The sequence below is a fragment of the Elephantulus edwardii genome, unplaced genomic scaffold, assembly GCF_000299155.1.
Source record: "Elephantulus edwardii isolate Elephantulus edwardi_28Jun2011 unplaced genomic scaffold, EleEdw1.0 scaffold00113, whole genome shotgun sequence".
Classification (NCBI taxonomy): Eukaryota; Metazoa; Chordata; class Mammalia; order Macroscelidea; family Macroscelididae; genus Elephantulus; species Elephantulus edwardii.
This window is the reverse complement of record NW_006399863.1, coordinates 9,416,400-9,439,378: the sequence shown is the minus strand read 5'-3', so window position 1 is coordinate 9,439,378 and position 22,979 is coordinate 9,416,400. Positions and strand designations below refer to the sequence as shown.

Sequence of the window (22,979 nt, the reverse complement as noted above, 5' to 3'; positions counted from 1 at the left end):
GAAATAATGGTTTCTGTTGGATGCTTTCTACCTGTCTGAGTATCATACTGTGCCTCCAAATGTTTATTCTAAGATCATTTAAGGAAGAAGGTCATCAAACTCAAGAGTTTAGAATCTGTACTGGTCCTATATAAAGTGAGAAGTTTTCTTAAATTCTGAGTATTTTCTCCCCTAAGTTAGAAAAAATAAGCTCAATTTGAAATATTTAGAAAACTTTAAAGTGGTTGAGAACTCCAACCTTGAAACTTCCAAGGAAAAAAAATCCCCACCACATCTGACAAAGAGGAACTAATAAACACCTGATGAGGTGACAGTTTTGCTATTCACAATTATGTATTGGATGCAGCTTATATTCAGCTCCTCACTCCCATCCCTCTGTGAGGTCATCTGTTATGCTTAAAAGTAAATCAATCCCACATACACCTCTTCAGAATGAACTTCAATGTTTTCCCAACACATCAAAAAATTTTCACTCATTTACCATACAAAGATAGGCATAAGTTATTAATTCATTATAAAGAGATCAAAGTACCCTTAAGCTTACCTGCCAAGACTAAATATAATTCAGGGTTGTGCACATCTTCTGAAAAAATAACTGACATCACAGATGTCAAATGCAGCCCGAGAAGACGCGCCTCTCGTTGGCTACAGAAGGGTGCACAGTACAGACCTCAGGTTCCTGCAGTGAGCCTTATAGTCCACAGAGCACACAGTCCTGAGCGTGCCAGACAGAACCTAAGGAACAGCCTTTCAAAGAAAGCATGTCACTTCACTAATAAGCAACATCTTTTGTGGAAAGTGGCTTAAGATATTCAGGCACATGGGACAAACTATATATCCTTCTCTAAGATGTAAACTAAGACCAACTTCACATTTCATTGTCAATTTAAACTAATCTGTAAACTGTTGTGGTTTGTGTTTTTTTTTTTTTTTTACATTTTGTTTGTTATTTTATAAAAAAAACCAAAACAAGCAAAAACCCCAAGCCAAGGGGGAGGGGGGCATCTTTGATGGTTTGAGTTCTATGGCAACATGTAAAAATTAGATAAAACTTCAAGTGTACTTATACAACCAATTATGAAACTGGTTTTAAACGAAGAAAACATATGCAAAAAAACTTCTGTGTATTTGATAAAGTCAACTTAATATAACAAAAACAATTGAAATAGCTTATTAAAAGTGTCCTTATATAAAAATGGCCTTGAGATGTACAGTAAAATGCAATAAAAATTATCCTTTGTTCCTTCCCCCACCCCAATTAACTAAAATGGCTACTGTTCCACAAAACTCTTTATGCTTCTATAAAAGAAACACATGAATTGACGTGATTAAACATTTTCTAGGTTGTATGCTTGGCGAATGTTAAGGGTGTCTCGGAGCATTCGATCTCGAAGACGCCAGAGGGCATCAGCCATGGTGGTGTGGGCTCCTTTACTCTTTAGCCAGTGAGAGGGCAGGCGGCTCTCCTGTTCTTTGGACAAGTGGATGTCACGTCTTCTAGCTGAAAATGAAAAGTGCAGGCAGAGAGAGAGAGAGAGAGAGAGAGAGAGAGAGAGAAACAGAAGGTGACACATTTTCCTTCAGAATTCAAGTATGATTTATCAAAAATAATCAGATACTGTGACATTCAACTCATATTCATTTTATTAGGCATTTAGGAAACTCCCTTCTGGTTTATGAGTAGGTAAGGGGTTGTGCTGCAAACCTCAAGGCAGGCAGGCAGGCAGGCAGTCAAATTCACCAGCTTCTCCAAAGGAGTAAGATAGGCACTCTCCTCCTAGAGGGTGTGATTTACGGCCTCTAAAAACTCAAGCTGGAGGCTCAGCTATGAATGGTTCTGACTCCATGGCAATGAGTTTAAGATCACTCATTGGCAATATCCTAGCCAAGAATGTGTCACAGGTGCTGTATGCTTTGTAGTTCAGAAACTGTTTAATTTATGACTTCACTAAAAAAAAGGGAATGATTTGATACAAATCTCCTTGAGAACAAGGAAACAAGAGATACAAATACCTGAAAGATCTAATCTTTTCATGTAGTAAACCCTGGCATTTAATTACTTCAAAGTTAAACAATTGAAGGAAGAGAAAATACGTTGTTGTTAGGTGCCACTGAATCGACTACAATTCATCACGATCCTGTGAACAACAAACCTTGTTCTATTTTATGCTATTCTCAAGGTCTCTAGTAAGCTCAAGCTGACTAATGTGGTCATTGTGTCAATCCATATTGTGGAAGGTCTTCCTTTTTTTCCTCTGACCCTCTAATTTTCTAAGCATGACGCCTTTTTTCCAAGGAATGGTCCCGCTTGACAACAAATCCAAAGTAGATGAAACACAGTTTTTCACCCTTGCCTCTAAAGAACACCCTGGTTGCACTTCCTCCAAGACAGATTTGTTTTGGCAGTTCTTAAGACAGTCAATACTACTCCCCCACAGATCAAAGGCACTGATTTTTTTTTTGGCCTTCTTTATTCACTTTATTAATTTTTCTCATGCAAGCAAAGCAACTGAAAATGCCATGGTTTGGGTCAGGTGCACTATATAGTCCTTAAACTGACATGCTGTTGTTTTTATGTGCCGTCGAGTCGCCTGTGACTCATAGCGACCCGATGTACAACAGCCCTAAACTCCGCTCTGTCCTGTGCCAATTGCACTGCCTCTGACACTCCCATCCCAATTATCCCAGTCACTGAATCAATCCACCTCATAGAGGGCCTTCCTCTCCTGCACTGTCCCCTCCACCCTCCCAAGCATGATGTCCCTCTCTAAGGACCGGTCTCTCCTCACAACATGTCCAAAGTATGTTAGACAGAGCCTCAGAATCCTTGCCTCCAAGGAGCCACCCGGTTTAACCCTTTCCAGGACAAATCTGTCTGTTTTCCTAGCAGTCCATGGTATTCTCAATACTCTTCTCTAGCACCACAGCTCAAAGGCATCAATTCTCCTTGGTTTTTGTCCAACTCTCTGATACAAAACAAGTGACTGCGAAGACTATGGCCTGTATCAGACGCACCTTAGTCTCCAGAGAGACACCATTGCTCTTCAATACTCTGGAGAGGTCCCTAACAGCAGACTTTCCCATGGCAATGCACTTTTTAATTTCCTGGCTGCTGGTGCCAAGACTGTTGACTATGGAGCCAAGCAAACTAAAGCTGTATACAATCTCAATCTCTTCACCATCCATCCTGATGCTGCCAATTGGTCCAGTGGTGAGAATCTTTGTCTTCTTGACATTGAGCCTCAATCCATATTGTAGGCTACAGTCCTTGATCCTCTGCAGCAGGTGCGTCAGGTCCTCTTCAGTTTCAGTAAGCAGGGTTGTGTCATCCGCATAACGCAGGTTGTTGATAAATCGTCCACCAATCTTGACCCCACATTTCTCCTCATAGAGCCCAGCCTCCCGGATAATCTGTTCTGCATATAGGTTGAAAAGGTATGGAGATAGGATGCATCCCTGGCATACGCCCTTCCCAATTTTGAACCATGCAGTGTGCCCTTGCTCTGTTCCGACGACTGCCTCCTGGTCCAAGTATAAGTTTTGCATTAGAACGATCAAGTGTTCTGGGATTCCCATTCTTCTCAGAGTCAGCCATAGTTTGTTATAATCTACACAGTCAAATGCCTTTGCATAGTCAATGAAACACAGATAGACATTCCTCTGGTATTCCCTGCTTTCAGCCAAGATCCATCTAACATCAGCTATAATATCTCTAGTACCACGACCCCTTCAAAACCCAGCCTGGACTTCTGGCAGTTCTCTGCTGAACCATGAATGTAGGAAAATTAGATATTGTTAAGGAAGAAATGGAATGTATAAATATTGACATACTAGGCATTGGTGAGATGAGATGGACTGGCATGGGGAATTCTGAGTGGGATGATCATATATTACTCTGGAGATGAAAAGGTGAGGAAAAATAAAGTTGCTTTCATAGATAAGAAAGTAATTTCTAGATCCATCTTGAAGTACAATATTGTGAGTGACAGGATAATATCCATATGCATACAAGGAAGTCCAGTGAATACCACTATCATTCAGATATATGCATCAACAACTAGAGCCAAGGAAGAGGAAATAGAAGATTTTTACCAACTTTTACAGTCGGAGATTGATCGAACATGCAATCACGATGCATTGATAATAATGGGTGACTGGAATGCAAAAGTTGGGAAACAGAAGATTCAGTAGTTGGAAAACATGGACTCGGTGACAGAAATGGAGCTGGAGAGAGAATGATTGAATTTTGCACAATCAATGACTTATTCATTATAAATTCGTTTTTTAAGAGACATAAACACAGGTTATATACATGGATTTCACCTGATGGTATGCATAAGAATCAGATCAAACTAAATTGAGATACTTGTACTTTAAAGAGGTACTTGACAGCAAATCTGCCCAATACAACATCTTTTGATTTCTTGACTGCTGCGACCAAGTAAAATGAAATCCTTGACAACTTCAATCATTTAATGTATCAGGATGCTGCCTCTGGGTACAGTTGTGAGGAGTTTGCAAAGTTGTGTCATCTGTATAACTCAAGCTGTTGATGAATTTTCCTCAGTTGTTATACCACATTCTCCTTCATCTGGTTCTCCATACAGTCCAGCTTCTCGAATTATTTGCTCATCTTATTACTGAATAGGTATGGAGAAAGGATACATTCCTGATGCACACCTTCCCAGATTTTAAATCTTGCAAGTGCTTCAGTATGTACTGAAACTACAGAAGTCTACTGAATTAAATAAACAGCTTTTTAGCTTAATGGAAAAGCTGCCTTCCAATACATGTATTTTTTTATTATTTACTTACCCAACTACATCTCCATGCCTTAAAATATTCAGAGAAACTAAGAATATGGTTATGAAAAAGATGGCAGTGATGTTTATGGCAATATAAGTTTTGGAATATGAAAAAATATTTTTTTGAGTGCATGTTATTAATATGCAAAGATGCTCTAAACCTTCTATTAAGTGACTTCTTTCCACTTACACATAGCTGTTTACCTTTGGCTATAATATGCCAACAGCAGTAAGAGGACTATGAGGGAAGGTGAATTCTGGAAGTCCTTGCCTTACCTGCCAGGGTCTGGTCCCATTTGCTAATGCTGCTGGAGTCGGCGCTGAGCCCTTCAATGTATTTCAGATAGGCCTCTGAGTGTAGAAGCCGCTGAGTCTTCGGTGGAGGAGCCACAAACATGGGTGTTGATGGCTGCTGTATGACAGGTGGGGCGGCTGGATGTGGGCCAGGATATGGAGGCGGTGCCTGCTGCCCAGGAGGCCCCAAAACGCCCACCTGAAAAAGCATAAGAGCACATGGTGAGGTAAAAAGATACTGTTCATATGTGCTGAGAGAAGAGGCCTGGCCTTCTGGAATCGCATACAGGCAAACTAGAAAGCTTACCTGTTGTCCATACGGACTTCCACCTGGTGCTGGAGTCCCTACCATAGGGGTCACTCCTTGGTGCATCACACCTATAATTCAGAATGCAGTACACAATTAGAGTCTTTGGGGCTGAGGTGATTGAAAAACTATGTCAGATAAGAAATGATTCCATTTATAGTACAAACCTATGACCTCTTTGAGGAGAGGAATGCTAATCAACCCAAATAGGATGTGGCATTTAAATAGAAAAGTTACAGCCTTTGTTTCTGGCTGGTATAACCTTTACATGTTTGTCAATTTTTCATGACTTAGAAAATCAATTAAATTCTGGAACTATTTCCCCAGGTATAGTCAGAATAAAATTGTTTTGAAGGCAGTTTTCTTTTGAAATGATCTTACGTCAACTGAAGCCCATATTCATTTAAGCAGGAGTGGCATTGGTGTCAGGCTCAGCAGGCGCAATGTGCTAGGCCAACAGGGCCTGAGGGAAGAGAACGTGGACGTGCAGTGAAATGAGCTCTGCTGGTGCTGCAGGCACATCCCTGCTGGCTCCTTCCAGTTTGCCAGCCCTTCAGTTCTAACTAGACTCACCACTGGTGTCAGAGACAGGACACTTCCTTCTGCTACAGCAGTACTCTGGGACGAGGTCACTTGGGAACAGTGAGATCTTACTGTTGTTAACTCCAAGTGCAAAGGGACCAAAGTATACAGAAGGAAAGCTTTTGTGAGTTCTAGCTATCATAGTTTTATGAAGCCTCTGGTAACTATTTTGTAAACTTCCCTTAGTAACTTCTCATAAGCAATTGTTGTCTCACAGGCCTTACATGATAAAATAAGAAATAATATAAATTTGTAGTTTGAAGCTATTCTAATCTCTGGACCAACCTCTGCAACCTTCGTAAAACACAGAATGGCCAAAGATCCTGATCAATGAAAAATAACAAACTGCAACCAAAACCCTGGAGAGCTGTTCTTTAAAAAGCTCCAACAAGTCACACTGGTTGCAGAAGGACCAAGACTGCGAACTTCACCTCTACCCATACGAAACCTACTAACTGTGGAATTGATTCTAAGTAATGACAATCTCCACAGGGTTTTCAAAGTGGTCAATCTTTAAGGAGACTGCTTCGTTTCTTTCCAAGAATCAGCTGATGGATGTGAACACTCAGGGCTGCCAGGAGTCAGAATCAACTCCACAGTATGGGCTGGGTTTGTTTTTAAGGAGCCCTGGTGATGTACAGTATTGGGTGAGGATGTGGTTGTAACTTTGAGTTAGAACTAGCTCACAGCTGACCCTCTAGCAGGTTTTCAGAGGCAGTTCAATGCACAGGAGGAAACTGTACATCTTTTAGCAGCTGGTGGATCAGAACCATGTGCCTTTGAGTTAGCAGTATAACTCTTTGCCACTAAGCCACCAGAGCTCCCCCATAAATTTTTATGGGAGATTATGCTCTGTCTCTGGGAGCATCTGGCAGATATGAACTGCTGACTTTTTGGTTGGCAGTCCAACACATAACCCAATGTGACCAGTGCCCCTTTAGATTCTGTAGTGGATTCCAAATGTTGATATTTTGATAAGTCCATTACTCTAAGGTGCAGAAATGCTTACAGGAAACTTCCAGGAAGCTCAAGTGTCCTCTTAATAGAAAATGCCAAGTGAAGTGAGCTTTCTGTTACAAAGCTAAGACTCTTAAGAGTCCAAATACCCAGAAGGTGTTTGGACCACCACAACAGGCTCTTGAAGATTCCTTATGATTAAATGAAGAGGGTGTGGTGGGGTAAGCTGCTGCTCCAGCATATGCACCTGTCCTACCTATACTTCACAGAACAGTGAGCTTTCTAAGCCATTTATAGCAATGCTTACAGGGCACTGCATACAAATCCTCAACACCATTTCCAAATGTCACACCAAGGGATGTGGTAAGAATGTGAGTGGGATCTCCAGGTGGCTCCCTGCCTCCTCTCACAGCTCAGACAAATAAGTGCACAGGCACTCAGAGGTCTCCTTTCTTCTGATACTGCCCAGATGTGCTGTGTTTCCCTTTAGAGGCCATCTGGGAACTGGAGAAAGAGTAAGGAGGACAACTGTGCCCTCACGCCCAACAAAAAGACATGTTACTTATCAGTCTTTGCTGGAGCTCCCACTGAGTATTGCATGCCCCTTGAAGGTACTACTCAGACCTGGTCTTTCTGGTGCAGTGAGATAATGTATGCCAGGGTAAGAGGGTACAGAATTCAGGCCAATTCTACTAGCCACATGGGAACATCCATTTCATGACTAACCAACCCTTGCTATGGTGCTTCATCTCTTTTGTAAGGAAGTACCCACCCTTATCTCTTTCTTGAGGTATGTCTGGAGCAAACACTTCTGTGGACTTATGGCTGTTCTCTCAGAAGCAGTCCCAAAGAGGCTGGCCAAAGCTTCAGGCCAGGCCACTGCTGAAGCATCATTTGGAACCTGCAAAGCTCTGTAAATAGATATCTAACATTGATGTAAGCAAATCGAGCAAGCTTAGACTTGCTCGATTTGCTTATCATCTGGGTTGGGCCCTTAGTTGATATTTAAAGTAACAGAGCAAATGTTATTTTAAGTCAAGTTACATTCCTTTCAATCAGATTATAGCTAAGCAGCAGGTCTTGTGTACATACAGCTAACAAGGAGCTTGTGATTTTCCTTTTAGATTAAAAAAAAATCCCAACAAACCTTTCAACTTTCAAATTCATGAAAAAGCAAAACTGTGTAGCTATTTGTGAACTCTACTTATATGTTTCTTGTGTAGCTATTTGTGACCTCCACTTACATGTTTCTATATAAAATAAATGCTGAGTTTCTGTTGACAAACCGACAGTCTACAAATAGTAGGCAGTTTATGCTTTAAAATGTGATGCCATTTGGTCAGTGGGGGAGGGGTTAAAATATGTGATGCCATTCTTCTTAGTCCAGTGTAAATCTGTTCCTTTTATTAAAAAACTGCCTGACCAGAGGATTTCTGAAGAGTTTACACTCTCTTGAGAAAGTTGCTTGAGGAGCAGCAACTCTATGCAGAAGATCCTGTGAGATAAGAATTGCACCAGAGGAAGAATTGCAACATTGCACCCAGGAACACTAAGTGCTTTTATATGTGTCTCTGAACAACAATTTAGGAAATTTCATTCATTAATACAAGATCATAGCATTCCAGGCTTTTTAATGATTAGTTTTTCAGACACATGTCAAATTGCATGAACAATTATAGCATATCCTTTCTGCCTGTTGGTCTGCTGAGCCTGGCCTCTGCCGTGTGTCCTCAGACACAGGTGCCGAGCTGCCTGCCCCACACTCTGGACAGGCCCTACTGCTGACATCCCTAGTATTCTTCAGTGAGGGAGGGCCTGGCCACAGTGGGCAGCAGGTGCCCTGTGGAGCAACTGGCTGAAGGAAGAAGAAGAGAATATAAAGATGAGATTAATGAGCGAATGAGGATGAAGTTCTTACCCGGTGGTGGGATGCCCGGGAGGCCGGGCACACCTGGTGGAAGGTGGTGGGGTGGAGGCCCCCCAGGGTGAAGTGGCTGCATGCTGCTCATGCTAACAAGGCCATCAACTGGGCCCTGCAAAGGTGGAATGCCTGGCGGATAGCCACCCATCATGCCTTGAAGGACACAACAAATTTCAGACATGCATCATTAACATGCAATATGAACTAAATAATAAAACCCCCCCACATGCACTATCAATGAATAAAGCACCCTTAGTACTGCATGGTATAACAGCAATTAGTGCAATTATTTTGTTGCAATAATGAACAAAATAAAAAGTTACAAATATGAAATAGAACACTTCTGGATGAATTAGTATTTAGTATTTAGTATTGTAGTTACTCTTCCTGGGATACAAATGTTTTCATTTAAATAATAATAATAATGAGGAGTTCCAGTAACAGCCTTCCCAAGGTCATAGTTATTGTAAGCCGTTCAAACAGAGTGACCAGTTCTGCTGACTGTGATTCTAACGGATCAGAAGAAACGCCATCATTCCACTCTGCTGCACTCGTCTGCCTATCGTGGGTGCACTGGAATGGAGGGAGGAGAGGCACACACTGCTGATCACAAAGCATGCTCCTCCAGTCTGGGGGCAAGAGTGTGTAGAGACCTTCACATCCACTCCTCCTTCTTTCTAGCTCACCTCTGATGGTAAAAATGGATCATGCTCAGCCTTGAGCTGGGGAACTGTTTCTAAGGGCCATTGCAGTGAATGACGTTTTGTCTTTCTGTTTCACATTGTGACAAAATAGAGATAAAATCTAAACCCTCCCGGCCTGCATGCAGCTGGAGACCCAGGCTCTGCTGACACAAGAAAGGTCAGTTGTCATGACTATCTTCAAGCTCACAAAAACCTTCTTTCTGTTAATGGGATCATTACAACTGAGATACAGAATTTCTATAAACAGAAGCTTTTATTCCTTTCCCTCAAGCATAACAAAATATTTTCTGCTGGCTAGGCAAGAGTTTTAGGCAACAAATACTTCTAGCAATAAGGAGTCTACTTAAGTAAATTTCAAAATGTCAAGGACTCCCTTAGCAAATGACTTAAAGCTACACAGCATTCTTTAAGCAAGAAAAACAACTTGATTTTCCTTGGATCTGGGATGAATGCAATAATAGAACCACAAAGCAGGCTCCTCTGAAATATAATCCCTTCGGGTCATAGTGTCTTGTACAAAGGGAGAGATGAGGGAGACCTGGCAAAGCATTGTGCTAAACGTCAGTTTTAGAAAATATTCTCTGTAGAAAATACTCTAGAGAAATGGGGGAAATGTCTAGAGCCTAAGCATTTTACTGTTTGCTTTTCCCAGAATTATTTATAGTATCTACTTATAAAAGTTCAGTCTTTCAAAAGTATAAAATTTCTGAAACATACTCAGCCTGCTTTATTAGTCATATCTAAACTGATTGAAGAAACTTAAGACTTATACAAACCACTAAAACCAATTTTAAAATGGTATTATCTCTACCATCTCTATAAATGAAATAAGACTTTTATTTTCAAAATGAGAGCTTAGAGAGTGAAAACTACTTTTGAACATATACCATCATCTTGACCATGAGGTGATCCAGTGCGCCATCACACTGCCTTTTAACCACACCACCAGGTAACACTTTTAAGGATAAGCAGGTAGGAATTTAAGAATGTTGGGAGGCTTTGCTTTCAATTACAAAAGCCCATCTGAACGCAGCCTTCAAAGGCTGTGGCTGAAGAAACAATGAAGAGCTATAAGATATGACACTTGTCTTCATTAAACTGTACTTTGGCATTTATATCCCAGTCACATCTTCAAATGAGCTTCAATGCTTGTAAGCAAAGCTGGTCTCGGCAACAAAGCTAAGACTTGGGCCCTAAAACTAAGACTTCCAAAGCTAAGACCTCCTCTTTGCCGCCAAGTTCCCACAGTGGACCAAAGACTGGTTACTGGAGAGACTGCATGACCGTTACTTTGGGCCTGAAAGCCTGGGCAGCACACTCTTCACATGGCTTTCTTTCTATAGGGCCCGCCAGCCTCACTTATTGGAGCTCTATGCTGTTATTCCCCAACAAGGAGCTAAAATGCTGCAGCTGCTGTGTTGTTTTTAAAAAATGCTTTTAGCTGTTTGTATTCATTTTGTTAATATGCCCTTGGGCTTTTTAGTCAAGGGCACAGTGCTACAATAGTACACATCAAATAGAGCAAAACAAGATGTCAAGGAGGGAATTCTAACTTTCAAAGTCCCCATGTTCAAGGCCTGATTTCTAAAAACTTCTGGAACCCCATTAACCAAAATGGGCCATGGAATAGAGCAGGCGATTATGAGACTTGTTAGATCAACATCAGTCACACCGGAAGTACTGCAAGCCACGATTCAGATGTGCTTTGGCGGGTGCAACTGCAAGGTCAGCGACAGTGCGTTTGAGAACTTGCCATCACAAAAGTTAGGAGCGACAATGGAGAAGTTATCCTATGCTATTCTTTCTCAAAACAAAAACAAAAAGCAAAAACAAAAACAGCATTCCAACAAGCCTGCCTTGGACAACACGGGGTCTTGGACTCCCATTGTTGTCCGGCTTGCAGAGATGATCAAGGAGGGACCCAAAAGAAGGAGGTGGTCTGCAGGGTTCTCATGAGAGACATGTCAGACAAGGCTATTCAACTCCAGAACAGCCAGACTTGTTACGGCTACCAAATCAGAGACAACACACACAGGCAAACCACACTCATCATCCTCTTTTTTTTTTTTTTAAATATGTGACTGGGATACTAACAGAAAATGCAGTTTAATGTAATTAAATAGAAAAGCATTACAGAGTGGGCACAATGAATTGAATTGAAGAAGGACTCTGTATTCCATTTATAGCAGTCATGCACATTGGTGACCAGAAAGGATTCAGAATTCACTGCCAAAAATCCTTTTAGATGGTCAGTCTTTTAAGGATGGCTGCAGCAGAACAAGGCAAACTGAATACTGGAATGAGACAGGAAGATCAACACCACCTGAAGGCTGGTTTTGTGATTTCTCCTGGGAGTTCCCTAGAAGAGAATTCAGGGTCTACTTGTATTTTCTGCTATATAGCTTGCTCATGCTCTCTCTCACAGTCTGGAGTGGAGAACACACCCAGACCATCCCCACAGCCAGGGAAGAGCTAGATGCTCCCTACTAACTCCCCAGGGTTGGGCCCAGAGCCCGTTTTCTGGGGTGGTGGAGAGGCACTGTCATATGGGAAAGGCGATACAGGACAACATGGATGACTTCAAACTTTGACTCTGTCATGAGAAAAGGCTAGAGACTGTGGCCTACTCCTCATTGGAGAAAAAAAAAATGAAGGAATTTCTTAAAGTGGAAAAAAAAATGGTCTTAGCTCCTGTTTTTACCTGCAACAGGTGTCAACTGCTGATTGAGCATCCCCATTGGTGTTGGTGGTGGCACCACCCCCATGAGAGCCCCCACAGGGGTGCCTGCTCGGGGAGAAGCACTCGGTTGCTGTTGCTGTGCGGCTCGCTCTCTCTCCTGCTGCTCAGCAACTTTAGCTGCCCGCTCTGTAAAGGCATTTCAGATTTTCAATTCTGTTTTTAACCCAGGAATTCAAAATACCATCCATTGCATTCAACAGGACTAGTAAAAACACAGGCAACAGTTCTGTCTCAAGGGAAGGAACAGTAGATGACTAGTCTCAACACTGGAGGAGTCGGGCCGATTTCACTTGGTAACCTAGAGTCCAGCTTTCCTATCCCATCTTGAGAACTGGTCTGCAAAGATTTCAAGAATGTTAAGACTGCAACACACATTCAGAAAGCACAGGTTTTATTTAAACATGTCACCAGTGGAACCAATGTGGTTAATCTCACGAGGCACTCTGAAGATGAGAAGCGCTACCGTTATTCTAGCATTAATAGCATTACAGATTATTTATAATTTCAACATGAAGCAATTCCATGGCCCATTATAAATTTTGGCACAATTGTTACATACTATATTTTCCTAATCATTTGCCCGAAGTAATTACTAAGATTTGAGGACTCTTGTCATTAGTGTCATGGGGTTTCAGCAGCTGAAGAAAATTAACTCTGTAAGGGAAGAGTAGCTCACTGCCTCCTCCACAACGTTTGAGGGAGTCAAAAGCTAATTTCTACATTCTAATGAAGCAAAGAAGTCACGCCTAATACACTCCAAAGGGAAAAATGCATGATACTCCATACTCCAGTCAGCAGCAGCAAGGAATTATATATACACACATGGAGCAATGGATGATGTACTAAAAGAACCAGGTTACCTGAAGTGGAACAATTCAATAATGACCATAAATCCTCCTTAATCAGCAAAAATTCCAGAATCCACTCTTGTTTCATTCAAAATGCAAGAGGAGCCTTTGCTTGTGCATGGCTGTTGAACAGCCTCACTCCACTTCTCACTTCCTCTGTACCTCCAGAGCGAGCACCCAGATGATCATGTTCCCAGTCTCTCTGGGAGTTTAGGAGGCTGATGGCCTTTTACTAGAAAGTCTAGAAATGGTATCTTCCCCAGCCCCCATACATGATAAAGGGTCTACTCTGCTTCACAATTCATACACAGAACGTCCCACTTTTTACATGGGCAACTGGAGGGTGAGAGACAGACAATGACTTGTCTGAAGAAACAGAGAGAACTAACACCCTGTGGCTCTGATTCCTGGTATCACACTCCAAGTGCCATCCATGAACCCTGTGATGTGGCAGTCAAAAGGCTACTGCTGATCTGAGGAGGGGAAAATGGCTCGAGGTCTTATATATGACATTTTAAAGAAAATAAAAAAGCAACAGCTCATCATCTTTTGATATAAGAATGTGAAAGTCAAGCAAGTCAAAGCTTCCATAGCTGCAACAGCATTGCTGCATAAGACTTAATCATCATTCACTAACGCATCCCAGATTACAGATCCTCTGGACAATGGGGAGGGTTTGGGGGGGTGGCGACAATCTTTTTTTTGAGCTAGCAGTAAATTTTATAAAAAAGAAAAAAGAAAGGATGACCCAGACCCCCACATTAAATTCTAGTTTAACCACACAAATGTCACACTAAAATGGGAGAGCCAGAAAATGAAGTAGGAAAATTCCAGCTTGAGTGACTATTGGACTACATACTGGCTCTTTGATGGGAAAAGCCCAACTCAGGGTGACTGTTTTAGAAAACAGATCTATTATACTAAGCCATCCAAACTTTAGGGGCTGAATTCAATGACTCATAACTCCAAAAGTCCAGATTTTTTTGCCTTTGGCAGACACTGGAAGAAATCCATTAACCACCCTCTTTCTTAACTTCTCACTGAATTTTCCAGAATTTAGGGGAAGTTTTTCTAAAGCCATTATTTTCCCCTTTCTTCAGCCCTGCCCCACTGTTTTCACTTTTACATTATCTCCAGATACACTTTTCTCCCCTGTCTATACCTTTATTACCTACCCAGTACTGACTTTACACTATGGTCGCTGAACTTCCAGTACTCCTCCAAATGGATGGTATTTCTGGTCTGAATTTAGATGAAGGTGAGAAACATTAGGACTCCCCAAAATTCCAGGTTCTTATGGAACTGACCTGGATTTTTCAAAGAATATTCTGTAAAATATTAGTTCTTCAGGAAAGTAATAGGTATTACATAAATACCTGGTCATGTTTCTGAAAATGTCAAGTAATAACAACAGGTTTCTTTACTGGAGGTCCTAAGACTTTAACATAGGACTATGCACTGTAAGTTTCCAAGAGAGAAAGTTTGGAGTGCTTCTCAAACTAGTTTTGCCACAAAATGATTTTTGGCTGAGCATCTTGCAGGATTAGGGTTCTGTAGAAGATCCTTAGGGAAACCTGTCAGATAATTTTATAATAATCAATCACTTACTGAAATAAGGAAAAATATTTTAAAAAATTTTTCTTTGATGATTTTATAAATGTTAAAGAAGCCTTAACAAGTCCTTTTTGTTTGCTGGAAAAAAATTAAATTTGCACCTAGCCAAGCAGAATAATAGTTGACCACTGTGGGGAAGAAGGTTTTAAATTCACAACATGAACCAATTTATCTGCTCTGCCATCCCAAAGGCACACAGTTCAAATCTACCACTGCTCTGTGGGTGAAGGATGGACCATCTCCTTCTGTGTGATTTACTGCCTCTGAAAATTTTCTGGAGGTTCAGCGATGTGTTGGTTCCGACTCAACGGCACACACGACAAAAAATGGAAAAACATGGTAATGCTTCCTAATTAGTCTAAAGAGATTTCTTTATTCAAACTATGGATTTCTTTATTCAAGCCATGACTCATGTTTTAAAAAAGTTGACAGAAAAAAACCCAAACTCAGGTATTTGTTCCTCATGACTAACAATCACCAAATCCCTGAATTACAGTTCATGGCCCCAAATTATTATAAAGTAATAAGAAAATGAAGGCAGTTGAGTTTTATCAGAGATTCCAATTGCCTTAAAAGTGAATGCAAACACAGCATAAGCCAAGAAATCAAGCGCTTTAGCCAAGCCTTAGACTGGAGTTTAAAATACATGGCTTATCAAGAGCCAGAATTTTTAGGCCCCCCCTTTGGATAAAGTTTAATCAAAATTCTATGTAGTATCGTTCATTGCATAGTCATTCCCCAGCTCAAAACGTGTGCTTACAGTGAAAGAAGTCATGCAAGATACCTTTGCTTTAGCAATTTTCCCCCTCCCTTGTTCTTGGGAGTGGGTGGAAAACAACAAAAAAATTCAAACCCAAAAAACCCCACACCAGAATCAGAGGCCAAGTCAGGGGCAGTGCTCTACTCAGTCAGGAGAAAGCTGGCATCTAAACTGCTCGATGGTGCCATTCGGGACAGTTCCCAGCACAAAGTTCATGGGCAAATGTTAAGAACAAAAGAGTAAAACCTGTCTATACACGTGCATTCCTGAAAACACTCCCTATGCTTAGAAAGTTGAGCTGGTTATGACCAGTCTCTATTTACCTTCATATTCTGCCTTCTTGGCTGTCTCAAGGTTTCTCCATTCTGTCCCCACGAGTCTGCTGAGCTCCCCAAAAGAGTAGTCTGGGTGTTGGGCTTTAATCACAGCTCTCATCTCACTGCTGAACAGGATGTAGCCACTCATGTTGATTTTCCGTTTGGAGCCCTCCTTCTTTGCGCTGCCCTTGGCGGACTTTGGGGTAGACTGTAAGACAGAAAACTCTTATAGTGCATCAGAACACTGCATCTGATGAAGTACTCAGAGATTCTGGAAGCCAGGAACACATGACCACTAGTTAGGGCTTTACAGACACAGTCTGCCTCTACCTGACCATTCTGTTGGTCCAAAAATACCTTTTCTTTGCCTGTTATCATGTAAAAAATAAAGTTTTACTGGATTCCATGAGTGTAATCTCTAATGATGACCTCACAAATAAGTCTTGGGAAAACTCTGAAAAATAGCAATTGGAGTCATCTCAAACGAGAGAGGGGGTTTTTACAGGAAAGATTAAAAAGATAAGGACAATAAAACTGGAAGAGTAAAACATGATATAATTCCCTAATGCTTTTCTTTAATAGAAGGCATGGAAAACTTTCAAACTCAACATGCCATTAAAAGTAGCTATCGATGAAACTCAAAAAAGATACTCCACTTTAAGTGGCATTGAGAAAGGGGGGAAAAAATCTTTTCTTGCAGAATACCAAGTTCTAGGTTGAGGCTCATATTCACAGACACTGCCAGTCTCTTGACTTTGGTTTGAGTCTGCTACAAACCAAAGCTGGGAGTAAGACAAGCAACTGGAACTTGTCACCTTCACCTGTGGGGGTGTATAGGGCATGAGGTCCAGCTCACTGGCCAGAGGGGTCTGAAGTTGAGGTAGTGAAGGAGGTTCAATGACCTCACTATCTTCTTCTCCCATCTCTTCTACATCATCATCTCCACCTTCTAACTCGGCAAATTTAGCTTCGAGCAACTGGATCTTCTTTTCCAACAAAGGTGAGGGCTCTTTCTGGGGAACAATTGGTTTCCTAAAAGAGGGGGAACAAAAATCATCTAACACTGGTCAGAAAGCATTGCTCTGCCTTATGACAAGAAATGACTTTGTGCAATAGGCAATATATTACAGAGGTACGAGTTTTCACATTCTGTGGACCTGTGCAATATCAAGTCAAGTTTGACTCTGATGGCTCTCATAGCTGACCGTCCAGTGAGTTTTCTGAGGCTATAAATTGCATAGGAGGGAACTCATCTATCCCCTGGGGAGCTACTGGTGGATTTGAACTGCCAGAAAGGCATGGCCACCTTCGGGTTATCAGTGCAACTTCTTCTGGATTAAGTCACCTTAGATCCTTGGACAGAGACTGTTATTACATGCAGTCCAGTGTGAACAGACTTGCAGCTGATTTCAGAGGCTGTAAATCACATGGAAGAAGACTGTCTATCTTTTTTCCTTTGGAGCAGCTAACAGATTTGAATCGCATGCCTTCAGGTTGGCAATGTAACTCTTCACCACCTGGCCACCAGAGCTCCCTGAATAGAGACTAGGAGTATGCATTTCTGTCTCCATTCTACAATTAATGGAGCTAAGGATACAGAGTTATCACAGTCCAGCAATTATGAGTATTTTCCTTAATCTTTAACGCAATTAAAACTTTTTCTTGAAACATATGTTGCTGTAGTTAAAGATTTTATTTTAAAACCAAACCAAAACAAATCAACTTGGACCATACTAGTTTCACAACAGTTTTACTATCAAGAGCATGTCTTCTCTATTTTTTCAGGCTTTACCTGAAGTAGTAAATTTCATCATCTACCACTTTAGCAGAGAGTGAAAACCTCTTCAGTCCCTTAAATTTCTTCATCTGCTTGTCGCTCTCATTGTAGCGGCTTTCACAGAGCAGAATGTCATTTTCTGGTATTTCAGTTGGCCTGCAGGAGAGGAAGTCCTTGAACGATAATACAGCACACTTTCCTGAAAGAGCAAACAGGAAACAAAGGAGTAAATGGTATTAAACTAAACAAGTATTTTTTTCTTTTTTTCCTTGTTGTGTACCATTGGACTGGATCTGAACGGCACAGGAGATTGCCCCTCTTCCTCCAGTGGAGCATCTGGTGGATTTAAACCACGTGCCTTCGGGATTGCAGCACAACTTCTTGCAACTAGGCTACCAGAGCTCCCTACTTAACTATTTTAAAATGTTATTTTATAAAGAAATATATTTATAAAAAAAAAGAAATATATTTATGTGATTGAAAATTCAAATGGTAGAAGAGTAAATATTAGCACAAAGAGAGAAGACAAACTGATCAGAACTCAAAAGACTGAAAATAAACATACATTTATGGCTTATTTTTGACAAAAGTATAAAGACAATTTCAATAGAAGTCTTTTCATAAGTGGTGCGGGGAACACTGGGTATCTAAATGCAAAATAATGAAGATGTATTCCTCTTGTATACCACATACCAAAACTAACCCAAAGTGAAGCAAAGACCTAAAATAGAGGTAAGAGCGAAAACTCTTAATACACTTACTAGAAAAGATAAAGTGAAAATCATTGAAATCTTGCATTAGGCAATGTTTTTCTGAGGTGTGAAACAAAATACATAAGCAACCAAAGAAATGTAAATTAAACTTCACCAAAGTTAAAAAAGCCAAAATAACTTTTGTGCTTCAAATGAGACTATAAAGAAAGAGAAGAGACAACTCACATAATAAAAGAAATAATTTGCAAATCATATCGCTTTGGTAAAGGTGTAGACTGTGTGGATCACAACAAATTGTGGCTAACTTTGAGGAAAATGGCGGTTCCAGAACAATTGATTATGCTTGGGCGAAACCTATATTCAGGAAACAATACTCAGAGCAATCCTCAGTATTCAGAGCAAGGAAACACTGCATGGTTCAAAATCAGGAAAGGAGTACATCAGGGATGACTCCTATCTCAATATCTTTTCAATCTATATGCAGAACAGATCATTCAGGAAGCTAGGCTTTATGAGGAGGAAAGTGGCATCAGGATTGGAGGAAGATTCATCAACAACCTATGTTATGCAGGTGACACAATCTTGTTGCTGAAATTGAGGAATGGCAACACCATGATAGATGAAGAGATTGAGGTTATTAACATTTATAACTTGCTTGACTCCACAATCAAAACTCTTGGCACCAGCAGTCAGGAAATCAAAAGATGAACATAAAATTCTAATGTTGTTGTGATTCCTTGCTAATAAGCTGACTCACAGTGACCCTAAGAACAACAGATCTGAATCTGAACCCTGCCCTCTCCTTCACAGTCCTCATACTCTCTATCATGCTCAAGCCCACTGTGGTGGTCACATTCATCTTGTGGAAGGTTTTCCTCTTTTGTTGATCTTGTACTTTAAGGGAATCAATTCATATCAATTATCATGTTCTTGCTGTTGTTGTATACCCGAGTCAGAAATGACCCATGGCTGACTCTCTGGAAAGTTTTCAGAGGCAATTAATTGCATGGGAAGAGATTGCTCATCCTTTTCCCAGGGAGCAGCTGGTGGATTTGAACTGCATGCCTTCAGGATTGCAACACATTTTCTTGACACTATGACTTAGTTATTACACTACATATATACCCAAGAGCACTGAAAACATATGTGCTGGAGACAGTAAGATTGGCACAGGATAGAGCAGGGTATAGGGCTGTTGTAGATAGGGTCGCTATGAGTTGCAGGTGACAAGACGACACAACTACAACAACAATTTATAAGTATTATAAAATTCTCTCCTACCCTGACTGTGCTAATTCATGATTCCATCTCAAAACAAGAGAATGTTTCCTATATTCCTGTAATAAACATCTGTATGTCAGACAATGTGAAAAGTTAAAAGCACAAGACATTTCATTACACTTGCAGGAAAAGCTTGGGGAAGTTTGATACTTTATTTTTCTAGTGGGTGAAGTGGAATATATTTTCATTTATTTAAGGACATATAGTAATTACCTTGTATCCCTCCTATTTCGTGCTGTATCTCTGTTAAATTTTGATCTTTTTCTAGTTTAAAGGAGCTGGTCATATATATGGTAATTCAGATCTCTGTCCATGTTGTTATGTGCTATCGAGTCACTTGAAACTCACAGCGACCGTATGTACAAGAGCCCTATACCCTGCTCTATGCTGTGCTAATTTTATTGTCTCTGACACACCTACCCTTACCACCGTATTTACTGAATCAATCCATCTCCTCGAGGGTCTTCCTCTCTTGCACTGTCCCTCTGCCCTCCCAAGTATGACATCCCTCTCTATGGACTGGTTCACCTGATAACATGTCCAAAGTATGTCAGACGAAGTTTCAGAATCCTCGCCTTCAAGGAGCAGCCTGGTTTCATCCTCTCTATGACAAAGGGTTAAACCGGGTAGCTCCTTGGAGGCAAGGATTCTGAGGCTCCGTCTAACATACTTTGGACATGTTGTGAGGAGAGACGGGTTCTTAGAGAGGGACATCATGCTTGGGAGGGTGGAGGGACAGCGCAGGAGAGGAAGGCCCTCTATGAGGTGGATTGATTCAGTGACTGGGATAATTGAGATGGGAGTGTCGGAGACAGTGCAATTGACACAGGACAGAGCAGAGTTTAGGGCTGTTGTACATAGGGTCGCTATGAGTCGTAGGCGACTTGACGGCACATAACAACAACAACAACATGACAAACCTGTTTGTTCTCCTAGATGTCTATGTTATATTTAATACTCTTCTCCAGCACCACAGCTCAACGGCATCAATTCTCCTTCTATCATCCCTAGTCATTGTCTAGCTTTCTGAAACACAGCTGTAATTCCGAAGATCATGGCCTGAATCAGGTGCACCTTAGTTTACAGACTGACATAATTTTTCTTCAGTACTTTGGAGAGGTCTCTGACAGCAGACTTTCCCAATGCAATTAGTTTTTTAATTTCTTGGCTGCTGGTACCAAGAGTGTTGCCAATCAAACGGAAGCTGTTAAGAATCTCAACTGCCCATGTTATCTACTACAAATACTTCTAATGAGTCTGTGAGCAAAATTTTCTATAGCTTTTTATAATAGTGGTCTAAAAAAGGTCTTAATTGTCCTTTTGTTACCAACTTACATTATTCAGCTTAATTTTCTCTAAATTCATCCAAATTATGTTTCTCAAATTCTGTATTATTTTTCAGTGTTGCATAATACTTCACTGTGTGAATGTACCAATTTCTTTAGCCACTTGTCCACTGATATACACTATGGCTGTTTCCATCTCTTTGTCACTGGAAATCATGTTGTAATAAACTGGATTTCTACATATTAGTTTGTCTCACATTTTTTATTTCCTTAGGATATAAAAGTATGACTGCCACTCAAATGGTAGTTTCATTTAAAAAAGCGCCAAACTGTTTTCTATAGTTGCACTACTTTACATTCCTACCAGCAGCATAACAGTTAAAATCTCTTTATAACCTCCGAAACATTTGTTGCTTTCTGTCCTACCAAACTTTACTATTGTTGTTGAGGTGAGAGGCAAGTATTCTGAAGTCTCACATACTTTGGGAATGTGGCTGGTAAAGAGTAGTCCTTGGAGAAGGATCTTGAGCTCTCAGAAGGGTGGAGGGTCAGCATAAGAGAAGATGATCTTTAATGAGATAGATTGATACAGTGATTATGGAAATTGGGGCAAGTGTGTGAGAAAGTGAGGTTGGTTCAGGATAAGGCAAGGTTCAGAGCCATTGTTCATGGGGTTGCTGAAAGTCATAGTGACTTGATGGCACACAACAATATGTCTGCTGGTTATCTAATGGTCTTCTCTAGTAAAGTGACTTTTCATGTCTTTTGCTCATTTTGTAACTGACTTGCCTTTTTTCTTGGTGAGGTGTTAAAAAAGCTTTCTAGATATTCAAGAGATGAGTATTTTATCAGGCATTTCCTCCAATTCTGACTTTTTATTATTTTGAAGAAGTCTTTTGATGCACATAAGGATGAAATTATCATGAAGCTTCAAACTTCAAGTTTATCCTCTGCTGTGTATTTTCAGTTTTATTTATGCCACTGATTAGGACTCCTAATTTTTTCTTTAATGATCTTTATAGTTTTAAGTTTTATGTCTACATTATTTATCTTAAAATTTTGTATATGATTTGAGATACTGAATCTTCATTTTTTGCAAAGAAAGATCCAGTTCTGACAGTACTATTTTGATAGACTATTTTTTCCCTATTTAATAGCTTTCATCCCTTTATCAAAGGCTAGCTGTCTATCAGATTTATTTCCAAGCTCTCAATTCCATCCCACTGTTTGCTGTACTGCTGTTACGTGTTGTAGACTCACCTGCAACTCATAGCGATCATATGTACAATAGCTCTGAACCCTGCTCTATCCTCACCCAATCAGTCTCTGACACACCTACCCCCACTGCTCTAGTCACTGAGTTAATCCATCTCATCCAGGGTTTTCCTCTCTTGCACTGTCCCTCCTCCCTTCCAAGCACAATGTCACTCCTCCAAGGACTAGACCCTCCTTGCAACATGCTCTAAGTATGTCAGATGAAGCTTCAAAATCCTTGCCTCCAAGCAGCAGCCTGGTCTTATTCTCTCCAGAACGAAATAGTTTGTTCTCCTAGCCCTCTATGGTATATTCAATACTCTTCCCCAGCACCACAACTCAAAGGCATCGATAATTCTTTTATCATCCTTAGTTACTGTCCAGTTCTCTGATGCATTGCAAGTAATTGCAAAGACCATGGTCTGGATCAAGTGCACCTTAGTTTCTAGACTAACATTCTTGCTCTTCAGTATTCTAGAGAGGTCTGTACAAGAGATTTTCCCAACGCAATTAATCTTTTGATTTCCAGGCTGCTGGTACCATGAGTGTTGATTATGGAGCCAAACAAGTTGAAGCTATTAACAATCTCAATCTCTTCACCAATCTATCATGATGCTGTCACTTGGTTCAGTGTTAAGAATCTTTGTTTTCTTGACATTGAGCTTCAATCCATATTGAAGGCTGCAGTCCTTTACCTTCTGCAACAAATGCCTCAGGTCTTCCTCAGTTTCGGCAAGCAAGATTGTCATTTAGTACAAGCTATTTGATTACATGGCTCTGTAATAGGGCTTCAGATGAGAAAGTATGAGGTCTCCCAAT

At 40.7% G+C, this 22,979-nt stretch overlaps 1 protein-coding gene across 9 annotated transcripts in view; it reads right to left on the bottom strand.

The window, feature by feature from the left end:
* Positions 1-1,105: 1,105 nt before the first annotated feature.
* PBRM1 (polybromo 1) overlaps positions 1,106-22,979 on the bottom strand; it is a 116,884-nt gene continuing 95,010 nt past the window's right edge. For 3 of the 9 annotated variants that reach the window (XM_006892242.1, XM_006892247.1, XM_006892243.1), the window contains 7 exons: positions 17,642-17,825; positions 16,671-16,881; positions 15,856-16,057; positions 8,864-9,019; positions 5,407-5,477; positions 5,082-5,298; positions 1,108-1,501 (listed from right to left, as the gene is read on the bottom strand). In XM_006892242.1, coding sequence (XP_006892304.1) covers positions 1,329-1,501; positions 5,082-5,298; positions 5,407-5,477; positions 8,864-9,019; positions 15,856-16,057; positions 16,671-16,881; positions 17,642-17,825 — 1,214 coding nt within the window. In that variant the 3' untranslated portion in view covers positions 1,108-1,328. Of the gene's footprint in view, positions 1,502-5,081; positions 5,299-5,406; positions 5,478-8,863; positions 9,020-12,271; positions 12,437-15,855; positions 16,058-16,670; positions 16,882-17,641; positions 17,826-22,979 lie in introns of all 9 variants that reach the window. The other 6 variants (XM_006892240.1, XM_006892239.1, XM_006892245.1 and 3 more) reach the window with 6 other exon arrangements.